General features: G+C 27.8%; 1 protein-coding gene across 3 annotated transcripts in view; it reads right to left on the bottom strand.

Annotated features, from left to right (window-relative positions):
- Positions 1-234: 234 nt before the first annotated feature.
- Positions 235-14,755, bottom strand: part of LOC107443175 (uncharacterized) — a 34,606-nt gene continuing 20,085 nt past the window's right edge. For 2 of the 3 annotated variants that reach the window (XM_021145080.3, XM_071183125.1), the window contains 5 exons: positions 12,331-12,489; positions 9,262-9,811; positions 7,010-7,161; positions 3,323-3,448; positions 785-1,276 (listed from right to left, as the gene is read on the bottom strand). In XM_021145080.3, the coding sequence (XP_021000739.2) occupies positions 938-1,276; positions 3,323-3,448; positions 7,010-7,161; positions 9,262-9,811; positions 12,331-12,489 (1,326 nt within the window). In that variant the 3' untranslated portion in view covers positions 785-937. Of the gene's footprint in view, positions 1,277-3,322; positions 3,449-7,009; positions 7,162-9,261; positions 9,812-12,330; positions 12,490-14,755 lie in introns of all 3 variants that reach the window. The other variant, XM_021145083.3, reaches the window with a different exon arrangement.

Here is a 14,755-nt window from a genome sequence, read left to right as displayed (position 1 = left end):
TAATAAAAAAATCTAACTGTCAAGTCTACTTACAAACTTAAAATATCACACAAAAAAATTAAAAATAAAACTGTGAGAATAGTTAATAAAATAAAAATCCAATATTGTAAAGCTATATAATAGTGATGTTTCTGGGATAACTTATAGCAAACAAAATGTTGCATCTTGTATAACTTATTATCTCTTCTTTAGGTTTAAGATAAAATAAAAGAGCATTTCACAACAAGAAGCATATTAATATTTATATTGTTTATTACTTGTTCATTTTATAATAGATCGTAATGAAAAACATGACATATAAAAATAAAGTTATAATATTCTTAATATAATTACAAATCGGAAATATGGGGAAATAGAAAAATATCACTTCAATATAAAAATCCAACATTGTAAAGTTGTATAATACTGCTGTTTCTGGTATAACTTATACCAGCAAACAAAATGCTGCATCTTGTATACTTTATTCTCTCTTCCTTTGGTATAAGATAAAATAAAAAAGATTTTCATAATAAGAAGCATACTAATATTTATATTGCTTACTACTTGTTCGTTTAATAATAGCTTGCAACCCCCCAAAAAAATTATATAAAAATAAAATTATAATATTCTCAGCATATTTACAAATTGGAAATATTAAATAAAAAATATCATTTCAACATAAAAATTCAGCCTTGTAAAGCTGAATAGTACTGCTGTTTTCGGTATTATTTACACCAGCAAATAAGATGCTGTATCTTGAATAACTTATTCTTTGTTTTCTTTGATTTAAGATAAAATACATGAGTATTTTGCAATAAGAAAATTACTAATATTTATATTGTTTTGATACTTGTTCAATGTATAAGCAAAAAACAAACATGCTATAAAAATATTTAACAGCCACAATACATTTACAAATTAGAAATATGAAAGGGAAAAATATATAAAAATAACAGAGCTAAAATCCAGCATTGAATAAAAGACTGCTTCTTGTACTACTCGCTCTTGACTTTTTAGGTTTGCGTAAAGTTTCTCCTATCACAGGACGAATATCTTGACTAGGTGGGACAAACTCATCAAATGATTCTTGAGAAGAAAAGTCATTAAATGACGAACTCAAAGATGACATATCATCAAATAGTTTTGTCACATCATCTTCAGAGGTGGATTGTACAGATGTATCTTGGGTGTTAGTCCGTGTAAGAGATGAAAATGAAGTTGAAGGAGATAAAGCAGATAACGATGTTGTTGCGGTAGCGAAACTTGTATCCAAATATACCGGAGCATTGCTATTAAGCTGTAATAAAATGATTAATATTAGAATAAATTATGGAAGTTGAAGGAGATAGAGCAGATATCGATGGTGATGTAGTAAAATTTGTATCAGAGTATATTAGAGCATCTCTACTTAGCTGTAATAAAATAATCAATATTAAAATAAATTATGGAAGTTGAAGGAGATAGAGCAGATAACGATAGTATTGTGATAATGAAATTCATATTAGAATATACTGAAGCATCACTATAGAGCTGAAATAAAATTATTACTTTGATTGCAAATAATAAATTACAACAAATAGGCAGAAAACTGGCCACACTGTTAAAAAAATTGAATATACATTAAACGGTGCCCTCTTCATAAACAGGGTGTCTCACAATCACAGCCCCAAATGTATATTTTCAGAAACCTTGTGAAAATGAAGTAATAAAAAGTACACATATTAGGGATCTCAAATTAGTATTTAAGTAAGAAAAAAAAAAAAGATTTTTTTAATCAAAATCTAACAAATAATAATAGCGGTAAAAAAACATCAAATGCCAAATAAAGAGCCGTGGTGGTTCAAGGGATATAGCGCTCACCCTCTAATGAGGTGACCCAGATTCCAATCCCATCTGTGGCTGGTTGATTCAGCTCCAGGCTTGCTCTGACCACAGTGCTGATGTAAAATATCCTCACTGATAGATGTATCATGGGTTACCCTGCCACCAGCTAACCATTAGAGATTTTTGTAGTTGGCTTCATCTTGTAATGCAATATTGGGTTAAAAAAGTGATTTACGAAGGCTAGTTTGTCCCAATGCTTCATCTAGGAGTTCCTTTGTCTTCTGAATTGGATTCAATATTATAAGTCTATGGAATTGAATAGTGACAGTTGTAAACTCAAAAATGGGTCAGTTGTTCAATGCCGGTTAGAAAAAGAAAAGAAAAAAAAGGTGGTTTAGTGAAATTAAAGGTAGGAATTGTAAGACTAGAGCAGATCTAAATTTTTTGGAAAAGTTTGGAGAAGACTTTCATCCAAAAGTAGTTTGATAACAGAGAAAGATTCTGAAAAAATACAGTAAAACTCGAATTATCTTGCTCTCTTGCTACAAGTGAAACATCAGAAAATAAAATATCTTAGGGTAATCCACCATAAATAATGACATAATATCATGAATAAAAAAACCTGATACATTTTATTTTCTGGCATCCAAATGTCGTATACATCTTTTTAAAAGTAACACCATATATTTTGTTGAAAGTTGTAATTGGGCTAAATAATTAATCAAATTATTAAAAAAAAATGTCAGTAACTTTGAAATGAAAAGATGGTAAATATTGCAGCTGAGCATTTTTGTTCAAAATAAATATAAGGTTTCTGAATTCATTATCCTTTAATGACTCTTTGATTATTGATTATTAATTTCAACTGCTTTTAAATCAAATGATAATGAGATAAATGAAAATTTTTTTGAATTCACAACTCTGTGTCATAAGATTTCTTACTATTTTTGCTGAAAATATTAAATAAGTGAGGGGCACTTTTTCAAAAATCTTGCATGTTCTCATAAAATAATTTAGCACTGAAACTTTCACAACTGCAAATCTAGCAAATTAAGACTGTAATAAGAAACCTTAAATACATTTTACAGTAAGGGAATCGTAACTAACTTGAAATTAAACCAGCAATTGAAATTAAATATAATCTTCATTTAATAAAAAAAGAGAAGAAAATTTAATAGTGATGAAGCTCTGTGATTACTGACTACCCAAAACCCACAAGGCAATATTTAATTAATTAACAATTCTCATGTCTATTAATAGAACAATGTGATAAGGTTATACTTTTTCAGATGACATCAATTAATTATATAAATCTTAACAATACCATAGTTATGACATTAGAATTTATTTTAACCATTTTAAAAAGTTATAAGGTTTTGCATCCTATTTAAACTATTTTTAGTTGTTTTCCAATGTTTCAAGTAAGAAACAAAATAAAAGTTAAAGGCACAAAAATACAGACAAAGCAATAATGATAAAACACTTTCCAAATTAATTGTAGTCAGAATACAATACTTACATTTCCTTCTAAACCCCAAACATCTAAAATTTTCTTACTATATGGATCATTAAATTCACGAAATTGAGAGATATCAAAAACTTCAGATATTGATGGTTCTTTGGTAGGTCCAATAAGCAAACTCAACTACAAAAGAAAAAGATAGACTAAGAGTTACAGCATCGCTAAAAAACTAAACTTATATCAATTTAAAAACAAAAATTATTGATAAAGTTCAAACAAAAACATTTTTTACTAACACATAAAAATTTATTGTCTTGGTATTGAATTATAGCGAGCATTTCATGTTAAAAATTTCAGTCACCATTAAAAAAAATTTGGTACAAAAGTAGTTAAACCAAGGGTACCCAACATTTTTTAACATAATCTTACATTCGAGAATACCAGTTGGAAAGTGAGCGCGTCCCCTTTTTTAAGTAAATTTAAACATTTAAAAAGCAATAATTGAAAACCGAAACATTTCTAATGTGGTCACAACGAGCATGTCAAACAGGCCCACCTGTATCTGATTTAAACAAAATTTCTCATAATATTTTGAAAACGATTATAAAATCATTTGAAGAAGCCCGAACATGTGGATGTACTTGAGGTGTCCTTTTTCTTAAAAATTGTCTGAAAGAAACATCTGATTTAAAGACATATTAAACATCTGATCTGATTTAACACATTTTTAAAACATTTCTACAATGAATTTTTTATTAACAAACAATAATTATATAAACTAACTGAATAATGCAGCTCTTACAACACAAATATATTTATTAAATTGTGTAAAAACGAAAATTATTTGCTAGGCCTAACCAAATCTTATATTTTTTTGGAACAGTTTCAACATACAGGGGTGAGATTGGCCAAATGGCAAAAAAGCTGAATTTTCACGCGAGTAAATCATACGTGATTTATAGCAAAAATATCAGTAGCATATTCTCATCCAGTTCCGCTGATGTTGTAATGCCTATATGGGTCATTCTCACAAAAAGGTGATTTTTTAAGTCCCTGAGTAATAAATATTAGGAAATACAGCAGATTTCTTAATATTTTTCTTTATCATTTTTCGTGAAGTTCTCAACTAAAAAATCATATGCATTTCTGCTAAATGTATTTAATATTTCATTCTTATTTTTTAATAAACATGACTTCAAAATCCCCTTCGTGGACGTCCCTACGTCTGTGGCGCGAAATAATTTTTAATGCCTGTTAAACAATTTAAGTGTTATTTTAATGATTTTTGTAATTTTACCTAGTTAAATGTTTATAGTAACTTTTTATATTTAGTATTCTTAAAAAAAAAATTTTTTTTTATAAAATATATGACTAGTAAACTTTGTCCATCAAAAATGATGTCTCCCTCCGTGGACAATTAATATAGTTCTGTAAATATGCATTGAAGGGCAGCATATGCGAAATCCCTATAACACACCTGCTGGGAGGGGTAACCATTCCATTTTCTAATGTTAAATATCAGTTGTTTTTCTTCTCTTTGGTGTCAGTTTTGGATTGTTGTTTTCAACTGGGGTTTGGCAAAGTTCTCACCGTATACTCCGTGGACATCATAAAGAAGGTAAGAGAAAATTATTTTATTTTTGATAGATGAATTTTAGATTGCAAAAATTAGCCCCATTTTTGTAACTTTAAAATTAAAAATCAGTAAAATTCAAGAACTAGTTTTTGTCTCCTCCGTGGACGTCCCCTCCGTGGACATAACAAGTCCACGGAGGAGAAGACACAGTCAATGTAAGAGACAATGTGTTAGATAACCATAATACAATTTTAATAATTAAAAAACTATTTTCTTTTAATTGATATTTTTTAAAATGGAACAAATGTGTTAATTTGTTTCTATTTTTAAAGAAAATCAATTAAGTTTAACTTTTTCTTATCGGAGAAGTAAATATTGGCAATTTTTCTAAATAATTTCTGTGATGTTTAACATTTTTTTTCTCTTCAAATTTTAGGAAAAAAATTGCAAAACCAAAATTTAAGAAAAGAAAGCAATCAAATGTTCAAATGCAAAAGAGAAGGGAACAGAAAAAACTTAGTATGAGACAAGCTAGACAGAAATTAAAAGAAAACCCTATATTGTTTGAAGAAAGTAAAAAAAAAAAAAAAAAAAAAGAGCAAGAAACTTTAAAATTTGTATCAGAAAAAGATTTAACAGAAAAATCGTGATTAAATGTACTTAAATTTCTAGAAATTGATAGAGCAAGCCGTTTGTGCCCAGGGAAAAAAGAAACAATAACAAGAAGAAAAGAGAAAAAACAAAAACGTTATTTGGATGACAGTATGTTTAACTTGCATAAAATGTTCATAAAAGAGTACCCTCAACACTCAACTTTCATGTGGAGTCTGAATTTTTATTTCAATAGTCTTTACATTTTAATTTATTAATATTCAGTAAGAGTTACTTAAAAAATTGTACACCTAGGTTAAAAATGGATGTTTCCTTTCATAGCAGCATGATTAATCGGAAGTAGCTCTATCTCTAATAATGAAATATTTTATTATTTACTTATTAATGTTAAACTCATATCAGTTGTACTTAATAATTAATGAATTAGTCTTCATTGACATTTTATATTTTATAACATAAAATGTCTCCTCCGTTGACTATTACATCTCCTCCGTGGACAAGGCAGAATTTAAAATATTTTAAATCTTGTAAAAAATAAAATAGAAAACTTGACCATTACTATATGGACATATAGCAAAAATAAATAAAGGCATTTATGTAGTTTTTATCACTTTTTTAATTACTTTAATTTAAGAAATTTTTTTAGTTAATTTATACCTTTTCAATGAGAATGACCCATATATAGCAATAATCGTCGATAGAAAAACTGCCACATTTATAGTAACTAATTCAAAAAGAAAACTTACTTTTTACAAGAATCGAGACAAAGGATTTTAAAATTGCGTGAATACAAATAGCGATCTTGGATTTTAAAATCGCGTGAATATAAACAACGATATTGAAATCACTTGTATGAAACTCGATATTGGATTTCAAAAATGTAAAATTTCCAATCATGACGCAAAATTTTCAGATTGCGTAAATAAGAATAACGATGCATAATTTCTAAATGGCATGAATACGAATCCAAAGCCTAATTCTTAAATCAAGTGTAAATACGAAAATAGATGTTGGATAATACAACCGCAAAAATGAATCACAACATTGGATAAACTCGCGTGAATATGAATCTCTACATAGAATTTTAAAAACGCCTCAATATAAATCGCAATATTGGATTTTTAAATCTCGTAAATAAGAATTGCAATTAACAATATTGAAATCATGTGAATAAGAATCGCAACATGCAACTTTTAAATCAGGTAAAAATGAAAATCGATGTTTGATATTAAAATGCAGTGACGTCTGAATTATGAAAATATTAGCTATCTAACAGACGGGTAAAAATAAGAAATATCTTATTTTCTGCTCATAAAAGCCAAGATCTAAAATAAGTAGATTTCCAGAAGGGTTGATGGCAGTTACGTAGTTTGAATTTTCTATATCTTTCTACATATTACATCTATATATCAAATCGGAAATAAATATAATTATTTTATTTCAATAGCTGAATTTTCAGAAAAAGTGGAATATTTATATAAAAATGTCATCCCTGAACATAAGCAGTAAAAGAGCAATTTATGTAGAAAAAAAAACCTAATTAAATGTTGACTTACATTATTAAATGATTCACTTATATCTTTACTTTCAATTTCAGTATAGCCACAGGAATGACATATGTTTGTTGTGTTATCAGCTTCATTGGTTATGGTAGAATCTTTATCTGGATTACAAATTTTGCAGAATGCAGAAATATCATTCATTGAACCTGCAATATCAAGCAATATAACCTAACATAATCATGAAAATTTTTGCATCAAGAGCAAATAATTAATTTATATGTTTTATTTTACAGTTCTTCGGATGTAGGATTTGATGCCATCTTGATTGATGCAAAATTAAATTAAATATTATGTACGTAATTTACTAAATACTTCATGAGAGAGGTAAATATAAAATTAAAAATTTTAAAAATATATTAAAAGAAAACTATCTGTGTTGGAACTGGGTAAAAAAATTTTTTAAATTACAAAACAAGGAGGAGATAGAAATGGACAATTTATTGCACACAGCATAAGAAATATGGTACTTTATTCTCACCAAAGTTCAAACTTAGTCATAAAAACTATAAAACATACTCTTAAAGAACTCATCATCCACCAAATGCAACAACATGTTATAGTCTAAGAACAGAATTGACAGATACCTGTGCAAATATTCACTCATACACAATATACACTAAACTTTCACCAGTTTTACATTTATGAACTTATTAATCAGTTAAATAATTATATGTGGTATGCAGGACACTCCTTTTTGCTTCTTTTATAGGCCTGAATAATGGTAGCGCCATCTGTACTGCATTCAAACATGCCACAGCAGTTTAAAAAAAAAAAAAAAGCTGAACTTTAGGCGGTATTGAAACTTAAGAATTACAAATTAAATATAATAATTATAATTTAAAAGAATAATTATAAATTAAACAAAATATAAATTAAAAAATGTTTTTTTTGCATAGCTGCCTGCCAACATGGATAAGAAAAAAAATCCAGTAAATTTTACGAAATAATATAAATTTCACGATATTTGTTGCATAATGTACTAAATATTTCACACATAGGGAATTTTAGGGATTTTTATAGTCATCAAAATAGAAAAATTGCAATATTTTCCACTTATGGTTGGCATTAAACATACTTGAAATGTTATGTATTCAGCCTTTCATCCCTCTAGTGGGTCGATTAATGAGTACCAAGCATGCTTGGGAATTAAACACAGGGGTTTTTGCGTTCGGCTGCCCACCTAACTGGAACATCTGCTCCTGCACCCTAGAGACCAAGGTCAAGAAAACTGAGATTGCACAGTAGGCCTTGGCCTTCTATGGGCTGTCGAGTCACTGAGTTTTTTTTTTAGTTTTTTAGAAATGTTACACGTAGTCATAATTTTAAATATTAAAAGGCATTTAATTCGTCAAAGATAGTTAGAAATTTTTTTTTAATTAATTTAAAAAGAGAGTTCTGAATAAAAATAAACTGAATATTTTCTAACAAAAAAATTTTTGAACTGATTTTTATTTCTCTAAATGAGGTTTGCTTTACTATGTATTAGTAACACTTATTTGAATATTCAAGAAAGCAAGCAATTATCTGTACAAAAATTCTATTTCAATATGGATTTTTTTAGGAAACTTACTCAATTTTATGGAATATTGTAAAATGTACAAAAACCAGGAGAATTCAAATTAAACCAGTCCACCATGAGAAACTGGAAAATCCAGTAGAGTTGGCAGCTATGTTTTTGTATAAATGTTCTGAGTTTATTCACTTTTAATTATAAAATGTTTCTGTCAGTTGTTATTTTTGGATTTGCTTCGTTGGAATTCAGTTTATTTTTTAAAAAAATTATCGATTTCTAAACGCTAATTCGAAATCTTATTTTACCATTTTCAAAATTTGTGTCAACATTTTATTTTCAATTATACTAAAACCATTTTATATGAACTGAATAAAGACAGCAATGTAAATTTTTAATACAACTTATATCTATCACACAAGATTAGATTTTATCGTCAAAAATTTTTTTTAAAAAAATAAGATATCCCTCTTATAAAATATAATTTTTTTTTAAATTTTATACTCCACTGGAAAGGTCCCTTAGTTCAACATACCACATTTTTTTACAATTTCAAAATTGTTAAATGTATGATAAAAATCATTAAAAAAAATTTCAAAAACAGAATTTTACGGTTTTGAGAAAAAGTGGCATGTTTGTGTACTGAAACTATCACACGTGAAACTATCACCGCATACCTTCACTAAAATTTTTAAAAATTAAAAGATTACGAGTGAATCTAAACGTGCTGACATACTGAAAATTTTCGAAAGATCCACATTTACTTCCTCAGACAAATCATTAGAATACTCTGGTAGACCATTTCCTTCATCAGAAACTGGCATGAACTGAGATAAATGAGGCAATATTTTGTCCGGAGTGGTCAAAACACAACCCATACTAACTTGATGACTCTTCTCAACAGCTGAGGCATCTTTCTTAAAGTCTTGATAAAATACATCACCAAGTGAGTTGATCTGGAATACCGAATATCCTGAGTTCGAATGTGGAATAACACTGACCCCAACAAGAGGATAGGACAGCCGTTGTTCTAAGGAATCATCAACAGGAATACAATGGAGTTTCAATGATTTTGCACAATCTGTGGTAGTGGAGAGATGCAAGGGTGGAGACAGTGAAATGGGTTGAACTATGGAATGTTGAGCTCTGATGGCAAAAGAGCTGAGCTCATTTGAGTCTTGAGTTCCCAGAATCACTATGACATCTGAAGAGTCACGAGCATTATTTACGATTGCAGAATCACAGTACATAGGATGACCCCTCATCATATGGTTATAAATCAAAACCTATAAAAGATAAAATTAAGCAGTTTTATTTAGTGCAAACCATGAGAACTAGGGGGCGATTCAAATATATAACCTTCATATGATGCAGAATTTTTGTTAAACACATTTTTATTAACTATTTTTATTATTTAATATTAATTTAAGTAAAAAAATAAGAGAAAAATATTATCTTTAACATTCAAATAAATTATGGTTAGGAAATACAACACGAAACACCAGTGCCTTTTTATGCGTTAAGGGTGAAATTTTCCAAAACGCTTCTAAACACAATAATTTTGCAAATTTGCACTTATTTGCAGTTATTTAGATCTAAAAGAAATAGTTATAAATCATTCAAGTTTTTTTTAATTTACAAAATCAATTATTAATAAAATTCTGAGTTAAAAAAAATTTCAAACTAGGTAATTTCTTTTGGATTTTATATTTTAGTACAAATATAATTCCGATAATCTGAAGGGTTTTTTTTTTTAGTAACTAGCGTGTAATTAAAGTTCCAGAAAAAAATATATAAAAGTGAGACTATTGTCCCATCTGCATTAAAAGGTTAACGAGGGGGAAGGTGGAGGTATAAGCAATGTTTATGTAAGGCATTAAAATCACCTTTTCAAAATTTTGTTAAAACGCAAAGCAAAAAATGCAAAAAAAAATTATGTGGAAAAATTTAAAATTTGGTATAAAAGTTAAATTTGAGAAGAAAAAAAATTCTTTAAAGAGTTTTACAGATCAACAATTTTGAAAACATAAGGAGAAACACAAAAGATTATTCCAAAACTTTATAAAATGAATTAAAATGCAAATTTGGTTTAATAAAAAATTACATCTCTTATTTGAATTTAATCGTAAAATTAGATTGCTATAATAAAAATCAAAGTTAAAGCAAAGAGCTAGAAATATGGGTGTTGTTAACTTTAAAAGAAAGCATGAGAAAGAGTTTGAGATTTGGAGACAAGTGAAAGCCCAAAATTACTAATATTTGAAACATTATTACAATTGTTATGTTGTATTTGAAAGGCTCTTAAATGGTTAATGTTTGCTCACTTTTTTTTAATCAAAAATTATATGAAACACATAACATAACTAGTAAGAGAAATTTTACAGGTGTTTTTCAATTTAATGTAAACAAACTTTGAAATAAAAATAAGCCAAAAGTAAGATTTCAAAATTGAAAATAAAGAGGTTAAGTACTAATTCAAAGTGCTAAAAGATTTAAATATTTTGACTGGTCAATATTTTTAACCAAATTATTTTTAAACATAAACAAATTCAAAACAAATGTAGTTTAAGGATTTATTTAAAAATTAAAAATGTTAAAATCTATATAATTGAACAATAATAAAATTATATTTTACATAGGAAAAGATGAAAACTAGCTATAACTTTGAATGTATAGTATTAAAAAATTCTGCTTTTCAAATAAAAAATATTATACATTATCACACATTTTGTCTGTTAAATTTGCAAGAAAAATGAAATTGTTCTTTTAGCACATAGGAACAGTTCAGTTGTTATTAACTGATGTAACATAAAAAGATAAAAATCGTTAAACATAAAAACAACTTGTAAAAGAACATATCTATTTATTAAGCCACTTTTAAACTACATCCAAACCAAATTTTAACGTTTAAAACCAAAATCAAGTCTAGTTCCAAACTGAACCAAATTACTAATAATATAACTCAAAAGGTGATTCAGAACAACTGAAAATAAAACAAATTGTAAAAGAATACATTCATTTAATAAGCCACTTTTAAACTACATCCAAACCAAATTTTAACCTATAAAACCTAAACAAATTCTTGTTCTGTCAAAAAAATAAATGAATAAAAACACTTTTCATGCGTGATACAGGATTGTTTTTCTTATTAATCTTGTTTGTTTTTTTCCAGCCTCGCTAAATCTTATTCTTAAAGTTGTAAAGAAATTATTATGGTGTGTACAAAAAAGATGACAAAATTTCAAGCCCAACTCTTAGGTAATTGAGGAATCTACAAGTAATATTTTCAACATAACACAATATAAAATACAGTAGAGCACCAATTATTCGATTACCGGTTTACCAGGTTGTCCAATTATCTGCATCATTAAAGGACCATGCACTTTTCCCACCTTCTTAAAAAAAATTATAATAATAATCCCAAAAGTGCTTTTTTATTTTTAGAACATCTGAAAGGGGCCGAAAGAAAGGCATATTTCATCCCTCGGTGAACTTTAAAAAAAAAAAATTCACATTCTTTTCGCCCTGAGTCAATGTGGATGGCAAGTAGTTTTTAATAAGGGAACATGTTTCTAGTAAATTAAACATTTAAACACGCCATTTGTAATATGCTATAATAGGCATTACTACAATTGCTACTTAGCCTGAAAAATGTGCAAAGGAAAGTTACTTAAAAACATTTTCATAGCCATTTTTTAAAGTAGTCCAATGATCCGCATTTTCTATCTGCTTTCTTCCAGATTGGTCTGGATAAGTGGCACTCTACTGTATTTGAAAAGTTTAGTAATGAAAGTTTTTCACATACTGGTCGTTTTGGATAGCGCTCATCACAAACAAATAAACGGTAATATGTAGAGATCACATGCTGGAAAGGACTCACAGCACAGCTTTTGCAGCTTATAAATTTTTCATGGGCATAACATGAAGCAAAATCAGAGGACAGTAGTACAGAACTTTGGTTACTCTGAAGGAAAGACAGGAAAATAAAATAATTAAGCAAGAAAAATGAAACAAAACAATAAAAATCAAATATATAATAAAAATTGCACTGGGGAACAAATTTCTTTTCTGTTAAAGAGATTTTCTGACAGATCGCTGACTTCAAATTAGCAACTGGATACAATATTTTAAAATGACATTTACAGTCTATTTTTATACATATAACAGGAGGTCGCGTAAAGGTTGCGATAAACTTCTAGGAGAACTAAGGCACATCACTAGGATTAAAATTGCATAGCAACTCATGCTCGGAAATGTCGTTACGCGCCTCCAGTTTGCTCTCTTACTATCATCAACTGTTTCTCAACTGATCATAATAGATGAGCGCCCCTAGTCATGAACATTGGCATTTCCAGGCATGGGTTTCTTTGCAATTTTAATAGTCTTAATGATGAGTCCAGATTCCTCGAGAAGTTTACTGTAATAATTATGTGACCTCTTGTTATATCTAACGCTTTAAAACTTGTATATCTCAAGGAAAAAAAATAGACTATAAATATCATTTTTAAAAAATCTTTAGCTTTAGGAGCAACATTAATTTCAGATTTGGGTAAAATCCTAGAACAGCCCACTTTTTGAAATCTTGCCAAGTTAGCGATTATTACTGAAATCAACGCTGCTTTTTGATTATTAAAAAAAAAGAAACAATTTAACTTATTTTCAAACGGTAACACACAAAAATATTAAAAATGAAAATAAAAGAATTCATATTGTATCAATTCTATATTCTCTCATCTCTTAAAACATATTTTTTTAAAATTTATTTTAAAACAATTTTGGTTGCAAACAACAGCAACTCAAATAGCCATTGAGTGTTCTGCAACTAATCAGGGTTGTCAGTTGTAAGATTGTCAAGAGTTTTCTCTTTAGCAATAGTTTATTAGAGGGAAACTAATTAACCTGCTAAGATTCAGTGTCCAACATATAATGGACAATATTTCGTTGTTCTGTTTATTCATTTAATTTTTTTGCGAAGTGATTTTTGAAGTAAAAATAGAATTAGTATTTATTAAGGTTGAACTTGGTTATTAGACTGAAATATAGAAGTTCAGGCAGAACACAAGAATTTATTAAATTTGAAATATGACAGAAAAATAACATATTTTTCGTTTTTTTTCTTTCTTTAAAAAAAAAAAAGTCAGTGCATGTTCATGCCAATCTACAAATTTTTGTTCTTGACAGTATTACTCTCATTGGTCAGATTCTTTGATCACAATGAACAATTATTTGAATTGTAATATATTTTACCAAGGTAACCTTTTCGAAAGTTTTATAGCACTTTATTTAGTTATTTGAATCTTGTGGATTTTGTTTTGGCATCAAAATGAGAAGAAATGTACTATAAAAATATCATACAACATGTAAAAAATTTTAAATAAAAATTATAATTTTTACATTTAATAATTAAAAATAATGTAAAAAATTAAAAAACTTTTTATTGCATTTATAAGTTCTAAACCTTCTATGTTTTTAAAGTTTTTTTAAACTTGGAATCATAGGCTACACTTTCCATTTGTCAATTTAGCCTTGCTCTGATACTTCCCATTGCTATTTGTACTACTGCAACAAAGCCTGGACGTATCAAAACACTATCATTGATGTGGAAAAACTGTTGACATTTAAACTCGTTATATCTGGCATCTGAAGTATAGTGCAAAATTAATGGTCGCCATCAGCCAAAGGACGACTAAATACAATACATGGCTATTAAGAAAATTATCTGCCAGGTGCCACTTTTTTTGTTAAAAATGTACCAAATAAGCATTCTATTTTTTTAAAAAATAAATATAGTATTATTATGTATAGTTCATAATACTTTGTAAATTACTTTACTTCATACTTGCTTCTTAAAATTATTCCTTATTTTAGAAATGAGCCAGGTGATGTGATATTTACTAGATTTTAAGAAATGCTTAAAAAATTCCAATGTCATATAATATTAAAATTAAAAGTATTTTTTATCGTTAAAAATTTTAAATATTTGAAAAAGTGGTCATAATAATGCCACAGGTGAAAAACGAAATTTCATAATTTTGCTGAATAAAATGAGGATATATTCTTTTGATGAAACAACGAAAACTAACATGCTGGTCTTTTGAGCAGTAAAAATAGAAAATTGTTTTGCCTAAAAAAATTTTTTTTTACGCATTTTATGTTTTATAATTATTTATTTTGGATAGACTAAAAACATGTTTTGATTTTTTTACCCCTTTGGTACAGTATTTTAATTA

The sequence above is a fragment of the Parasteatoda tepidariorum genome, chromosome 7, assembly GCF_043381705.1.
Source record: "Parasteatoda tepidariorum isolate YZ-2023 chromosome 7, CAS_Ptep_4.0, whole genome shotgun sequence".
NCBI classification, from domain to species: Eukaryota; Metazoa; Arthropoda; class Arachnida; order Araneae; family Theridiidae; genus Parasteatoda; species Parasteatoda tepidariorum.
This window is presented reverse-complemented; position numbering and strand designations above follow the sequence as displayed.